Here is a 13,696-nt window from a genome sequence, read left to right on the forward strand (position 1 = left end):
GTTTTCAGATTTAGGCTATTATGAATAAAGCTGATATGAGCACTGGAGTATAAATCTTTGAGTGAAGAAGTTTAAAGGTATTTTGTAAAGTTTGTGGAAAAATATATATATTTGCTTTTATATATAACAAGATTTTATATATATATATATATATATATTTTTTTTTTAATTCTCATCCTTTTCTAGTCACATTCCCTCTGAGCTAACCAGTATTAGTGGCTGCTATATATCCTTCCATTCATTTCTACTTGCTCACACAAACATTCAAATCACAATATACACATACACACATATGGTAGTAGTTGTTATATTTTAAAATGAAATAATTTTATATGTATTATTCTGCATCTTGCTTTGTTTACCTAAGAATATATTTTGGCTATTTCTCAAAATAGTGGATAGAAATCTAACAGATTCCTTTTAATATTAGGTAATATTCTGTTACACTAGTGAGCTTCGTTTACTCAACCATTTCACTGTTAATGTATGGATATTCAGATATATTCAGTTTTTGGACATTATTGTATAGTTAATCCTTAAATAAATATCTTTGTTCATATGTTCTTGTTAACTGATGCTCTTAACACTGTAGACTAGACTCCCAAAACTGGGAGTTCTGTGCAAAGGCATTTGTGTTTAAAATTTTTAGTAGTTATTCCTAGATTTACATTTCCCAATAGTGGCAGCAAGTCACATTTGCACCAATACTGAATTAGAATGTCTGTTCTCCTGCATCCTCATCCGGACTACCTATTTTTCAGTCTTTTTAATTTTTGCCACTTGGTGAGGTGAGACAGTATCTCCACTCTCCCCTCAACTCCCCAAGGTAAATGATTGTGGCAGTCACTTCACAATGTATATGTATATCAAAGCATCATGTTGTATACCTTAAATATACACAATTTTTATTTGTCAATCATAGTTCAATAAAGCTGGAAAAAAAATGTAATTCCAAAAGGAAGCAAACGATAGTAGCATTAAAATTATGTATAGATATTCAAGCATAGAATGATAGCAACATAACAAGATTAGGAACAGAATATATATGTTGTATGAGCAAGGATAGCTCAGAGGGAATGTGACTAGAAAAGGATGAAAATACATAAAAAAATATTTTTTTAAAATCCAGGAAAATTTAAAGATCTAAATTTTTTAACATAGAAAAATACTAGAGAAAAATATAAAGGCATACTTCAAAAATCTTGGGGAGTGTCAGAGACACAAAGGTCACATATTGTATGATCCCATTTTTATGAAATGTCTAGCCTAGAATAAGCAAATCCATAGAGACAGAAAGTAGATTAGTGGTTGCCAGGGATAGGGGGAGAGGGGAACAGGGAGTGACTACTTATAGGTATGGGATTTCTTTTTGGGATGACGAAAATGTTCTGAAATTAGATACTGGTGCATGACTGCATAACTTTGTGAATATCTGAATCACACACTTTAAAAAAGGTGAATTTTATGGTATGTGAATTATACCTCAATAAAATGAATAAATAAAATCTTGGGGGAGGAGAGATCTGATCAAAAAAGTTAGGAGACATTGTTGGGGGGGGAGGGAGAAGGGAGGGAGGTTTTGGTGATGGGGAGCAATAATCAGCCACAATGTGTATCGACAAAATAAAACTTAAAAAAAAAAATTAAAAAAAAAAAAAAGTTAGGAGACAAAAAATAACAAGACTGAATTGACTACACGCAAATTTTGAACATCTAAATAGCAAAAAGAGGGACTGGCCAGTTAATTCACACGGTAGAGGTAGAGTGTGGTGCTGATAACACCAAGTTCAAGGGTTTATATTCTAATACTGGCCAGCCACCATAGATGGATAGATAGTACATAGATTGATAGCAAAAAGAACCTATTAAAGTTTAAAAAGAGAAACCAAATAAAAAGTGTACACACACATCCACCATCTACAATTAAATGGAATAATCAGCAATTCACTGAGGACACACAAATTACCAATAAACATTTCAAAGATAGAATTATTAAAATATAAATAATGAATTTATAGTAGCTTTTTATTTCTATTTTCCCAAGAAAGAGAAACAAACAACACAAAAACTATTTTGAAGGGCTCCAAAGCAATCTAACATGAAAAATGGCATCCTCATCATGGAAAAGTAGCGATATAGACCTAAGTGGAGTACCCCAGAATCACAGACTCTCAAGGATTACCTAGTTTTCTTATTTACTCTTCAACGCATAAATTCCCTATCCAATATTTAAGTATTAAATCATTATTCAGCTGATTTTTTTGAACATCTCTATCCACAAGCAAGTCATTCAGGAGCTCATTTCATGTTCAGTCAGCTAAAAGTACTCCAAAGCAGCAAAAAAGAAAAAATGTATTAGCAAAACAAACTGCATATTAAAATTCAAATAAGACAATGAAATTAATACTCAGCTCTTATTTTTAAAAAATTATAAGAGCTTCTTAGAATTACCATTTGTTATAGTGCCAATTTCACTACAGATGATATGTGTGATAGCCTCCCATCCTAATAAAATTCTGTGAAAATGGTTCTAAAACACGTACAATGAGTTCCTAAATAATTTCAGTAGCACCAAGTGGGCAAACACCTAAGTACATGCAAATGACACATTATTAAGGTAATAAAGTGTGGTAAGGCAACCTTTGCAGTCAGTGCATAGTAAAGAAACTACGCATAACACTAATAGAAGTATCATTTAGTCTTCACTGGTAAAAGAATGAAATTAAGGGACTGTTTTAAATCTCTGATCATTTATTGAAATTATCCCTCCTCCAAATCAAATTATATATGAGTATGTCTCTCCTAAGGCCAGCAAACAAAGAGATCTAAAATGACTATAATTAAAATGGTCCTCTAAAATAGTTTGCTCAAAGAATGATAAGCCTTGAGTAAAACTGCTTCACATCCAGACATAATGGAAATAATTTTGCACTGCTTACCTTATTCATGTTGTTTTCATCAACTACATCCTTGGATATATCCTGGATTATTTCTGGACACAAAATAAGGAGAATGATTTGTAGTGGCCAAACTGCTGCTTTACGTTTGGTGCTTTCAGCAAAACCATCCACCAAGTCAAAGAGCTTTTCTGCACACTCTATGTGAAAAATATAAATATTAAATGACATTATTAGATGAGAAGAAAATCCATGGCATTACATTAAAAGCTGGCAATACCCCCAAATCCAAAGGCCACATTTTTAAAATATCAACTTGGAAGTTCACTTAAACAGCTACAAAAAACTCATTCAGATAAGAAGACAATCAATGTCAGCTTGTCTATGTGTTAGAAGAGCTATCATGATCCTGGAAAAGCTCACACTTTAGAATGGCCAATCTTGATCTCAACATACAGAGCCTTAGGCAAAGTGTAATATACCCAAGCAACCCATAGTCTGGATCCCAAAGAGAATCACCAAAGTTCTCCAGGAGTCTGTATTCTCTGCCATGAAGTTATGTCCCAAGAATCCTTACATCATAGGTAAGAATATTACTATTTAACACACATCTCCCTAAATACAAAATAAAGCCTCAGAGCACTAAAAGTGCTTCTCTACAACAAAGAGCCATCAAATATCCAATCACAACTCTAAAGATTACAGTTTCACTTCAGACATCTTTATTTGCTCAAAGGAAAGGAAAAAAGGGTTGAGGGTAACTTAGAAATAAGCTAAAAATACTACTTCCTTTTCGACACCAGTTGACAATAAAAGACGTATAAGCACCTTTATAACAAAAATAATTTGGAAAGTGATAAGTTTTTACCTCATAAGTAAGAGACAAACCAATCTCATCCTTACCAGCCATATCAGTCTGTGGAATCTGGTATAGCTTTGTAAATTCATCTGGATAATTTTCTACCCAGTTCCAAAATGCCTACAAATAACAAAACACATGTCTTTATATTAAAGCAGGAATCTTTTCTTAATATAGTAAACACAACGTCACAAACTTCTAATTTCCTTCATAAGAATATTACAATGAATTCTTCCTAAAAATTAATGTGAAACGATCACTCAAGTCACAACTTTTTGATTAAAAATATTAAAGATGGTAAAATTTATAACCAAAAAACAAAACTTTAGTACCAAAGAGGTTGTAACTTACCTTTTCCAGGCTATTTATAACCGCTAGCTGTGCAACCTTCTTTAGAGCTTTAAATTTAAATGCTGTTTCTGTGGGGAAAAAAATTTTTTTTAAATTAACTCTAGATTAAGAAGTTAACACAAATACAGCTCAGAGCTACTAGCAAAAAGAACTTTCCTTTTACACACTTCCCCCCCCCAGTATTATCTGTAAGCAATATAATGGTAAAGATAATTAATATAAACCCAAAGCTCTCTAGTTATGTCTGCTAAAGACAAAATTCAATAAGAAGTAAACATGCCTTGAACTTGTTAAAGGTTGTGAGTTTTCTCCTTTGTAATAACTTGCTTTTTCAGAAGTATAAAACACAAGTTCATTGTAGAAAGTTCAAAAAATACACAACAGTCTAAAGGAAATTTAGGGCCAGCCCCGTGGCTCACTAGGGGGAGTGCGGCGCTGATAGCGCCGAGCCGCGGGTTCAGATCCTATATAGGGATGGCTGGTGCGCTCACTGGCTGAGCGTGGTGCAAGCAACACCATGCCAAGGGTTGCAATCCCTTTACCGGTCAAAAAAATAAATAAATAAAGCAAATTTAAAACATTATACATGATTCTACCATTCAGAGAGAATCCCAGTTAACAGTTTGGTGAATTTTCTTCCATCCTTTTTCCTATGGATTTGTAAGACATATATATTTAACATAACTGAAATTATATAGGCTATACCAAACCTGGTTTTTTTTATTATTATTACATTTATTTATTTATTTATTTTTTACATTCTATGATGTTGAGGAGCAGTTGGTGGGAGGGGAGAGTGGAAAAGGGAAGGAAATAGGGTGGGAGAAGGAGGAAGGGGGGGTGGGGTTGAGGCCTGTGGGACCCCCACCCATTCCTGAGGGGAGAACAGCGGGCTTCCAGCAGTGGCTTGGTCACTGCTGGGCTGGGTGCAGATGTCGGGGGGGGGGGGGGGGGGGGGGGGGGGGCGGGGTGTGTGTGTGGCTGAAGCCCTCACCCCTCACCAGACCTGTTCTTTCACTTTACATAGTATCCCAAATTTTTTCTATATCATTAAAAATCCTTAATGCATATTTTTTGATGGCTCTATATACAACAGTAACTATTACTTGAATAATACAACATGCCAGGTATTTTCAGTATGATATATTCAATTCTTTCAAAATCTTAATGCTTTCAGAATATTACAAATGAACAAATTGTGTGTCTTAGATTACAGACCTAATAAATGACTGAATTGGGCTTCAAAGGCATAGTCTTTTCAGTATGCTTTGACATCTCAGAATATTTAAGTCACTATATTAACTGGTTATTTAAACATTTTCCAGTTGTACATTTATTTCCAACATTTCACTATTATAAACAACATAAATAAATACATTTATATCCAAATCTTTTTCCACATTACTGATTATTTCTTCAAGATAAGCAAATATCTAGAAGAAGAAATCTCTGGTCAAAAAGATGAATATTTTTTAAGGCCCTTAATAAGCTGTTTTTCAGAATGGTTAGGTCAAATGCCACATATGAAAATGCCTTTATCACATCCTCACCATCATTAAGCATGTTCTCTTTTAATTTTGCTAATTTGATTGTTCGAAATAGTGTATTGCATTTCAGCACAATATTAAACATTTTCCCATATAAATATATTAGTTTAATTTCTTCTTCTATAAATGTATTATCCACATCTAGAAAGATTTATATCTGGAAAAGACCCTTTATAAACTATTTTACTAATAATGGTGCCCTGGCAAAGAACTCTTCCTATGGACTTTTAATGAAGGGATTCAGGTTTTTAATTACATTTGTATAAGAATCTTTGTAAGACAGAGATGAGTCCTCGAGTAATAAAAGTAATTATCTAAAGACTTTTTAAATTGTGAATTTCTTTTTCTGGACTTGCAAATGAGTAACTTGCTTCCCAAATCAGTTATAAAATGTACCCCTTGAATTTTCTTTGCTCTTGCTCTCCTGATTTCCAAATAATGGCATTACACTTCACAGTGTTCTTTACTACTTTTGCCTTTCTATGTTCATCAGCTTTTCTTCTGTGACATCTTAAATGTGTTATATGCAGTAATCTATTCTCAATTCCAATGTATGTATCTTTCATTACTTTCAGCTCTATAAGTTTCTTTTTTTTTTATTTTTATTTTTTTAAAGATGACCGGAAAGGGGATCTTAACCCTTGACTTGGTGTTGTCAGCACCACGCTCTCCCAAGTTGAGCTAACCGGCCATCCCTATGTAGGGATCCAAACCCGTAGCCTTGGTGTTATCAGCACCACACTCTCCCAAGTGAGGCACTGGCCGGCTGTCAGTTCTATAAGTTTCTGACTGGACATCCTAGCAATACCTCAAACTCAGTAGATCTAAAACTGCTTTCACCATTTTCTTGAACTCCTTCCTCCTTCTCTGCCATCATCCCTTCCTCCCCTTTTGTGCTTTAACCAGCTAGTTCTGTAATACTTGGTGATACCTCTCCAAACTCATATATCTAAATAGATTATCAATGCTATATATTCTACCAAATTGGTCCCCACCTCTTTTCATCCAGACCTTCATTACCCTCATTATTTCTCACTCACATTACTACACAACCAAGTCCCAGAAGTTCATGCAGCCCTCTACCAAGCCATCCTGTAAATCTCAAGTGAAGTGGTGTATCAGAAATAAAATACTGATCAAGGAACTTCTCACCTTAAAATCCTCCCATCACTTCCCATGACCACTAAAATAAAACCTCATAACCTATAAGCACAATAGTGCAGCAGTTAGGTACTTTGGTTCTAAAGATGGGCAGAATGTGAGCTGAATCTTTACTCTGACAATTACTAGCTCTGTGACCTTAGAAATGTTACTTAAGCCTCAGTTTCCTCCTCTATACAGAGGATGATAATACTAGTATTGCTCTACTACAGGGTTACTGTAAGGATTGACAAAAAAAAGGCATGTAAATTGCATACCACAATGTCTGGCACAAACTGAAAATGCAAAAAATGTTACTATATTAATATGACCTGATCTACTTTTGTACCTTCATATTTTGCACTTTTCTTTTTCACATGTCCCATCCCAAATAAATATATACTTCCTCTCTCATTTTATACTCACCCTACTTGAGTTTACCATATTGTTTTTCAAGTAATTTGATAATACATTTGTCTCATAAACCATGCTATGAGCTCCCGAGGGACAATTCAATATTATATTAATCTTTGTAATCCCAGCACTTAGCATGGTTTCTTGCCCATAGTTTCTCAAAAAATGCCTGCTGTATTGAATTTAAAACACATTATTACTTTTACTACTCATTATAGTAAATAATAATTATTATTTTTACTACTCATTATATTACTTTTACCATTGTCACCTACAGCCATCTTTTGCTGGTTTATTTAATACTGGCTTTATACATGTATCAATGTATATGCTAAATTTGTGTTCAGGAGAGAGCTGAATGGGAAAAAGCTACCTCAATATAAAAGAAAGCCATTTATCCACACATTTAGTTAGTTTCTCTTATATGGGCATGAAAATCCATCTCAATTAATTATTATAGATTGAACATTTCTAAGAAAACTGTTGTTTTTAAACAAACACATATTCGTGGGCAACCTGAACTAGATTTATTTCTAAAATGTTATAAATAGTTATGAAAATCATAAAACCCCACTTATAATTCGTAGAGGAGATCTCTAAATTTTACCATTCAGTTTCAAACTGCTTGATGTTTAATGATAGATAATAAAATCTTGCAAACTTTAACTATGAACTGAATGGCAGTTTATTATAATCTAAAATAATTGCTGTCTACATGTTCATGTCTTGGCATAATAATAACTAAAATTATCCATTTTTTTCCTTTATTAAAGTTACTGAAAACTGATTTAATCGTTACTTCATTTCACAACGGTAATGACATAAAACCATGAATTCTGAACAAGGGTAATATAGATAGAACACAGTCTTGTATTATTCATGCATATAGACATAGCCTTTTTACATCTTTGGTGAAATAGTTATTGAGTTTAAAGTGAATGTAAAGAAAACAAAACAAGGTATTTTCAAAATTACATTGCAGAAATGTTGAAGTTTTCAAAGCTAATATAACTCAATCTCCTTTTAGGTCAGACATTAAAAACATTACTGTTTGACAATTTCTTAATCAAGATACAATGTAAAAATTAGTGTGAACTGTATACTATAAGTTTTTATGTTTAAATTAGCCAGAATCCACTAATACCTAAAACTAAAAAAAAAATTTTGTAAAGTGAAATTTAGGTATTCATATTGAGTTGATAAATAGTACTCATTGAACTTTGACTTATATTAATACTTCACTGCTTACCACAGAAATTCTCTCAATTCCTTCTGATAGTTTATTTCACACAATATAATCAGATAAAGCACTTCCCAAAGCTTTAAAATCATACAGTACGTGTTAGTCACAATATCCCCATGTGGGAATACTACTGACATGTTCTGCAGGGAAGCAAAACTAGGCACAGAAAGGTTAAGAGACTTTAAAATGCTATAAAGCCAGTCAGTAAGTCAGTAAGAGAGCTGAAAATAGAAATGTCAGAAATGAGATCCCTGGTTCAACTCCTCCTCTCACAATAAGTCCACGATTTCCTGGTTCTGTTCTGCAATGAAATTTTGATATCTGCTAAAGACTATCTTCTTTAAGCACCACAATAATTAAACATAATTTCTATAACCTATAGCCATCCTTAAGAGATCGAATTCCAGAAAAACTAAATAACAGCACCCTTAGGTTCTCTTTAATAAAAACAAAAATTGCAGTTGAACAAAATTTTCCACTGCCAAGATTTAAGGTACTCATTTCCTCTACTGTATTATTTTCAATGGTTCAAAAATTACTGAACCATATGTATTATTTGCCACTTCACACGGACATTTGAATTATAAAATGCACTTTGATGTTCTAGTTCAACACAATTAGTACAGTTTGAACATTCATAATACTGGTTTTTGACCCAGTGATTACTTTCATGTATATCATACATTTAAACTTACCCTTCAGCAGTCGTTTTAATTTTGCACAATCCACATTGATATACTGTAACAATTCTATATCGTGAACATCAACATTGTCTTCTGAACAAACAGTCAATTCCTGTAACCTGAAAAGTAAAAACCAAAAATAATATATCAATTCAAGTCTTAGGATATTCCAGACTTTTGAATTCAACAGATTCTTTCCCCAAAGGATGAGTTTATAAGAGTAAAGACACACATAAAAAATACAGTAATAAATTTCTTATAAAAATCTAAATGAACATAATTGAAGGAATATGATGAAAGTGCTCGCTTCGGCAGCACATATACTAAAATTGGAGGAATATGATGAAAGAAACCATGATAATCCAGTAAACTTAGTATCTCTATCCTTAAGATTGAGGTATCCAAACAACATTTCTCACTTTTAGCCAGGACCGTTTGGAAAAATTAGTTAATTTCAGGATTAAGGCAGGAGATACACGAGATGAGCCTAGGTCACCTTGAGCTTGAAAACAAAGAAACTATCAACAATGAGAGTCATATCAAAAAATCACACAGGTGTGCATTTAAAGGAGCTCCAACTGTCAAAAATGGGCATCAAAAGAATTATGTCAACAACAACTGAAATACATACAATAAATAAAAATCCATGAGTCTGTAGTAACACTGAAACAAACAAACAAACAAACAACTACTCCTGGGTAACCTTTCTCAGGATATCAACTCATTCTGAAAATGAATAATCAGAAAGAGTCAAGTCTCTATCCTGCACTCCCTATCTGGACTGTACAGCAAGATAACTGAATAAATATTGAAGCAAATATACTTTATAAGAACCACAACTTTAAAATAATGAATGAATGACAATAGAAAAGTTATCATTTGCAGCCCCCAATGAAATAATGGATCCAGGCAATGATCATCAGTGGCTACTAAAAACATTAGGTAAAAATTTTACAATGAATGGATAATGCTGATAACATCTAAATGTAACAATCAATCATAAGACTAAAAGTGGAATAATAGGGCATGTTTCCTGATGTGATGCAATAGGAACTACAAAGCACCATCTGTATTCTTGCCCTGCTCCCCCCAGCCAAATGAACCTGAACACAGTCAAATCTAGCCAAATAAAGAGTGCAGAAATGTTTATAAGGTAAACAATCCAGTTCAACAAATAAACAGAATGAAAAAAAAAAGGGGGGGGGAGGTGGGTAGAAAAACGAAGAAATGATATAAAGAGAAACTCAGGCGAAATATCAACCAATTACAGGTATGTATTTCGTTTGTATTCTGATTTAAACAAATCAAATGAAAAAGCCATTTTTGGGATAATGAGGAAAAATTAAACACAATAGATATTAAAGGATAACAATTTTTCCTATTATAGTAACAGTATATAGTTAAATTTTTAAAAATCTACTTATTAGAGATACATACTGAAATATTTACAGGTGAAATGCTATGTCTGGGGTTTGCTTTAAAGTACTGAAAAGTGGGAAAAGATAAATCAAGAATCACAGCATGCTGACTGAAACAGCTTCACAGTCCAAACAAGTAGGAGATACATGAAGATCAAAAATACTATTCTCTCTGCTATGTGTATGTAAACATTTTTACCCACAATGAAAAGTTTTAAAAATTCATACTTCAAATTATAAGCAAAATAAAGCTTAATTTTATGAACTTCTGTTCATATCAACTAGACTTCAGAAACATAAGTGATACCTGATCTCTAGTCACAGGGTACATTTACTTTATATTAGAAAAATGAGTAAGCCTTTTTTCATTGTACTTTTCACAGTCTGTACATGTGTTTCCATGATCATTTGATTAATATCCCTGCTTCACAATAGAACATAAGCTTATAAGGACAGGAATCTTTTTAATCCCAAAACTTCCCTTATGTTGAATATGAAGTTTTCACAAATGTAGAAAAATATAACACTTAACAAAAATGTAGATATTTTAAAACTGATAAATTCACTAAAGCCTAAATAAAAGGCATTAAACTTTTCTTCCATTTTTTCACTAACAACCACAGGGGTCAATATCACTCACGCATTAAATTGTGCTACCTCATGAGGCATACTGATCTGTTTCAGTTAATAGACATTAAAAATATGAGCAGCACAATGGAATTTTTAAAATGCAGTGAGAGAAAGATATGGTAAAAAGGCACAAATACTATATGATCTTATTCATAATATTGAATTTTAACCACTTTAGTGAAGTTTAAAACTCACTTATTAATCATCACACTAAACATTCAGTTGATAAAAATGCAATCAACCCTACGTCTTCCTCCTCAGAATCTCCTTTCACTCACTTTAACTAACACTAAAATTTTTCTCAGCACTTATACTAAAGCTCCTCATACCATCAGGGTGAGAAAAGCTTAGCAGTTCAAGTTGAAAATGAGAAGGTCCTCAATACTGCTTCACATGCTAAAAGTTCCACAGCTGCGGCTAAGAGCCTAGAAACATGGAATGTGACTCCTTAGGAAGCAACATGAGGAACACCAACTTTTGAAAAACTGGCTCTTATGGTTGTTTGTGAAAAATGGAAGAAAAGTTAACCCCTTTTATAATCCAGTTGTTGCTAAAGGGAAGAGGTATTTTATGAAGCTTAAACATTATTTCTGAAGACGAGAAATCAAATAAGGAGTAGTGTGAGCAAAAGAAATGAAGTGTGGAAAATCTATCCCTAAAACATCTAGATAGACTAGGTATATTGAACAACAACAGAAAGATATTTTAAATGTATAGAAATAAAATGAAACACCCCCCACTCACCCAGGTCCAGGTCCAGGAATGAAGACAAACTGAAAACCAAAGAGTTAATTGCATGACCTGGTCCTGCAACAAAGGAAGGGTAAGGAAGGTTTTCAATCTTCTTAATCTAGAAATTTGGGGCTTAAAATCCACATGGGGACTGGATATAAAGCACTGTACCCTAATAATGCAGAGATCAGAACTGGGGCCCTGCATAAAAGATGAACTAGAAAGAACTTTGCACTTCCTAAAAAAATAAATAAATAAGAAAAAAATCTACCAGCACAAAGTTGTTTATCTGCTCTGCCTAAGCTTTGGGTAGGGGAAAAAAGCCACCCAGAGCTGTTACTTTATAAAAGTTTAGGATCCAAATTTATACTAGCTATACAGTCTAGAGCTGAGAAATTAACAACAACAACAACAACAACAAAATAGTTCCAGAGCTGCACACTGACAAAAGCAAATGCAAAACCATCACTAGAACACTCCCACAGTGCAAGGCTATAAGAGATTCCCCCCCAAAATACAGGCAACACTAAAGAGAAGAAACAATTCACTATGAATGAAAGTCGGCACATACAAACATATAAAATAATTTAACAATGTTAAAAAGAAGATAAAATAAGTGTTTTAAATGACGAGAGACATACAAGAAGAAATTGAAAACTATTTTTAAAAAAATCAACCATAAAAAACAGCAGATTTGCAAAGAAGCAAATAGTAGAACCAAGTGACTTTTAAAGTCATTGGATCTTCTGGTTCTGGTGGTGTATCAAATTAGATATTGTAAAGGGACCTCCCACTACAAAACAACTAAATCTACTGCAGTTGTACAGTAAGTAATTCTGTGGAGAAACCAGCTAATCCTCTACATAAAAGAGTACTGTGAGCCACAGAACGTGGTATACATCAGCAGAATAATAAAGCTATCTTTAGATTTATAGCTCATCTTTTCCTAAAGAAAAGCAAAGAAGGGCCGGCCCATGGCTCACTTGGGAGAGTGCGGTGCTGATAACACCAAGGCCATGGGTTCAGATCCCTGTATAGGGATGGTCGGTTAGCTCACTTGGGAGAGCGTGGTGCTGACAACACCAAGTCAAGGGTTAAGATCCCCTTACCGGTCATCCTTAAAAAAAAAATAGAAAAGAAAAGAAAAGAGCAGAAAGCAAATCTTAATGTTAAAGGAGAAACATTCGTTGACAGGGAGAATGGTCAAGCATAAAACATTTTCATGATATTGATTCATCTATTATAAGTGAAATATAAAATCAATTTTCAGAAAGAACTGCCATTCAGGTCACTTGCATATTTCCAGTCACCTAATGCTATGACAGCAATATCATAAGATGTCTCCACCTAAATTAAACTATCATAATGGTCTTTTAGGTGAGTGGTCCTCTAACAAGATCAGCACGTTATCTCTGGCACAAGCTAAATGAAATGGCAAATGCAGTTGTCTGAAACATTTATTTCATATACCCCATTTCTGAATAGTGTGTCTCCTGAAAGCTAACAAAATTTTTTTTTTTTTTGTCTTTTTCGGGACCAGCACTCAGCCAGTGAGCGCACTGGTCATTCCTATATGGGATCCGAACCCGCGGCGGGAGAGTCGCCGCGCTCCCAGCGCAGCACTCTACCAAGTGCGCCACGGGCTCGGCCCAAAAGCTAACAAAATTTTAGACACTTAACTTCTATTTTGGCAGCAGACAGTGAACTAGATTCAGGAAATAAACAAAATTGTCTACTTCTACATGTGCTAATGCTGCAAAATCCCATAAAATAAAACCTTTG

At 33.7% G+C, this 13,696-nt stretch overlaps 1 protein-coding gene across 6 annotated transcripts in view; it reads right to left on the bottom strand.

The window, feature by feature from the left end:
• Positions 1-13,696, bottom strand: part of NF1 (neurofibromin 1) — a 228,507-nt gene that overhangs the window by 166,178 nt on the left and 48,633 nt on the right. For all 6 annotated transcript variants that reach the window (XM_063109114.1, XM_063109113.1, XM_063109109.1 and 3 more), the window contains exons 5-8: positions 9,147-9,253; positions 4,108-4,175; positions 3,801-3,876; positions 2,940-3,097 (exon numbers count right to left, since the gene is read on the bottom strand). In XM_063109114.1, coding sequence (XP_062965184.1) covers positions 2,940-3,097; positions 3,801-3,876; positions 4,108-4,175; positions 9,147-9,253 — 409 coding nt within the window. The remainder of the gene's footprint in view (positions 1-2,939; positions 3,098-3,800; positions 3,877-4,107; positions 4,176-9,146; positions 9,254-13,696) is intronic.

This window comes from Cynocephalus volans, chromosome 10 (assembly GCF_027409185.1).
Source record: "Cynocephalus volans isolate mCynVol1 chromosome 10, mCynVol1.pri, whole genome shotgun sequence".
Taxonomy (NCBI): domain Eukaryota; kingdom Metazoa; phylum Chordata; class Mammalia; order Dermoptera; family Cynocephalidae; genus Cynocephalus; species Cynocephalus volans.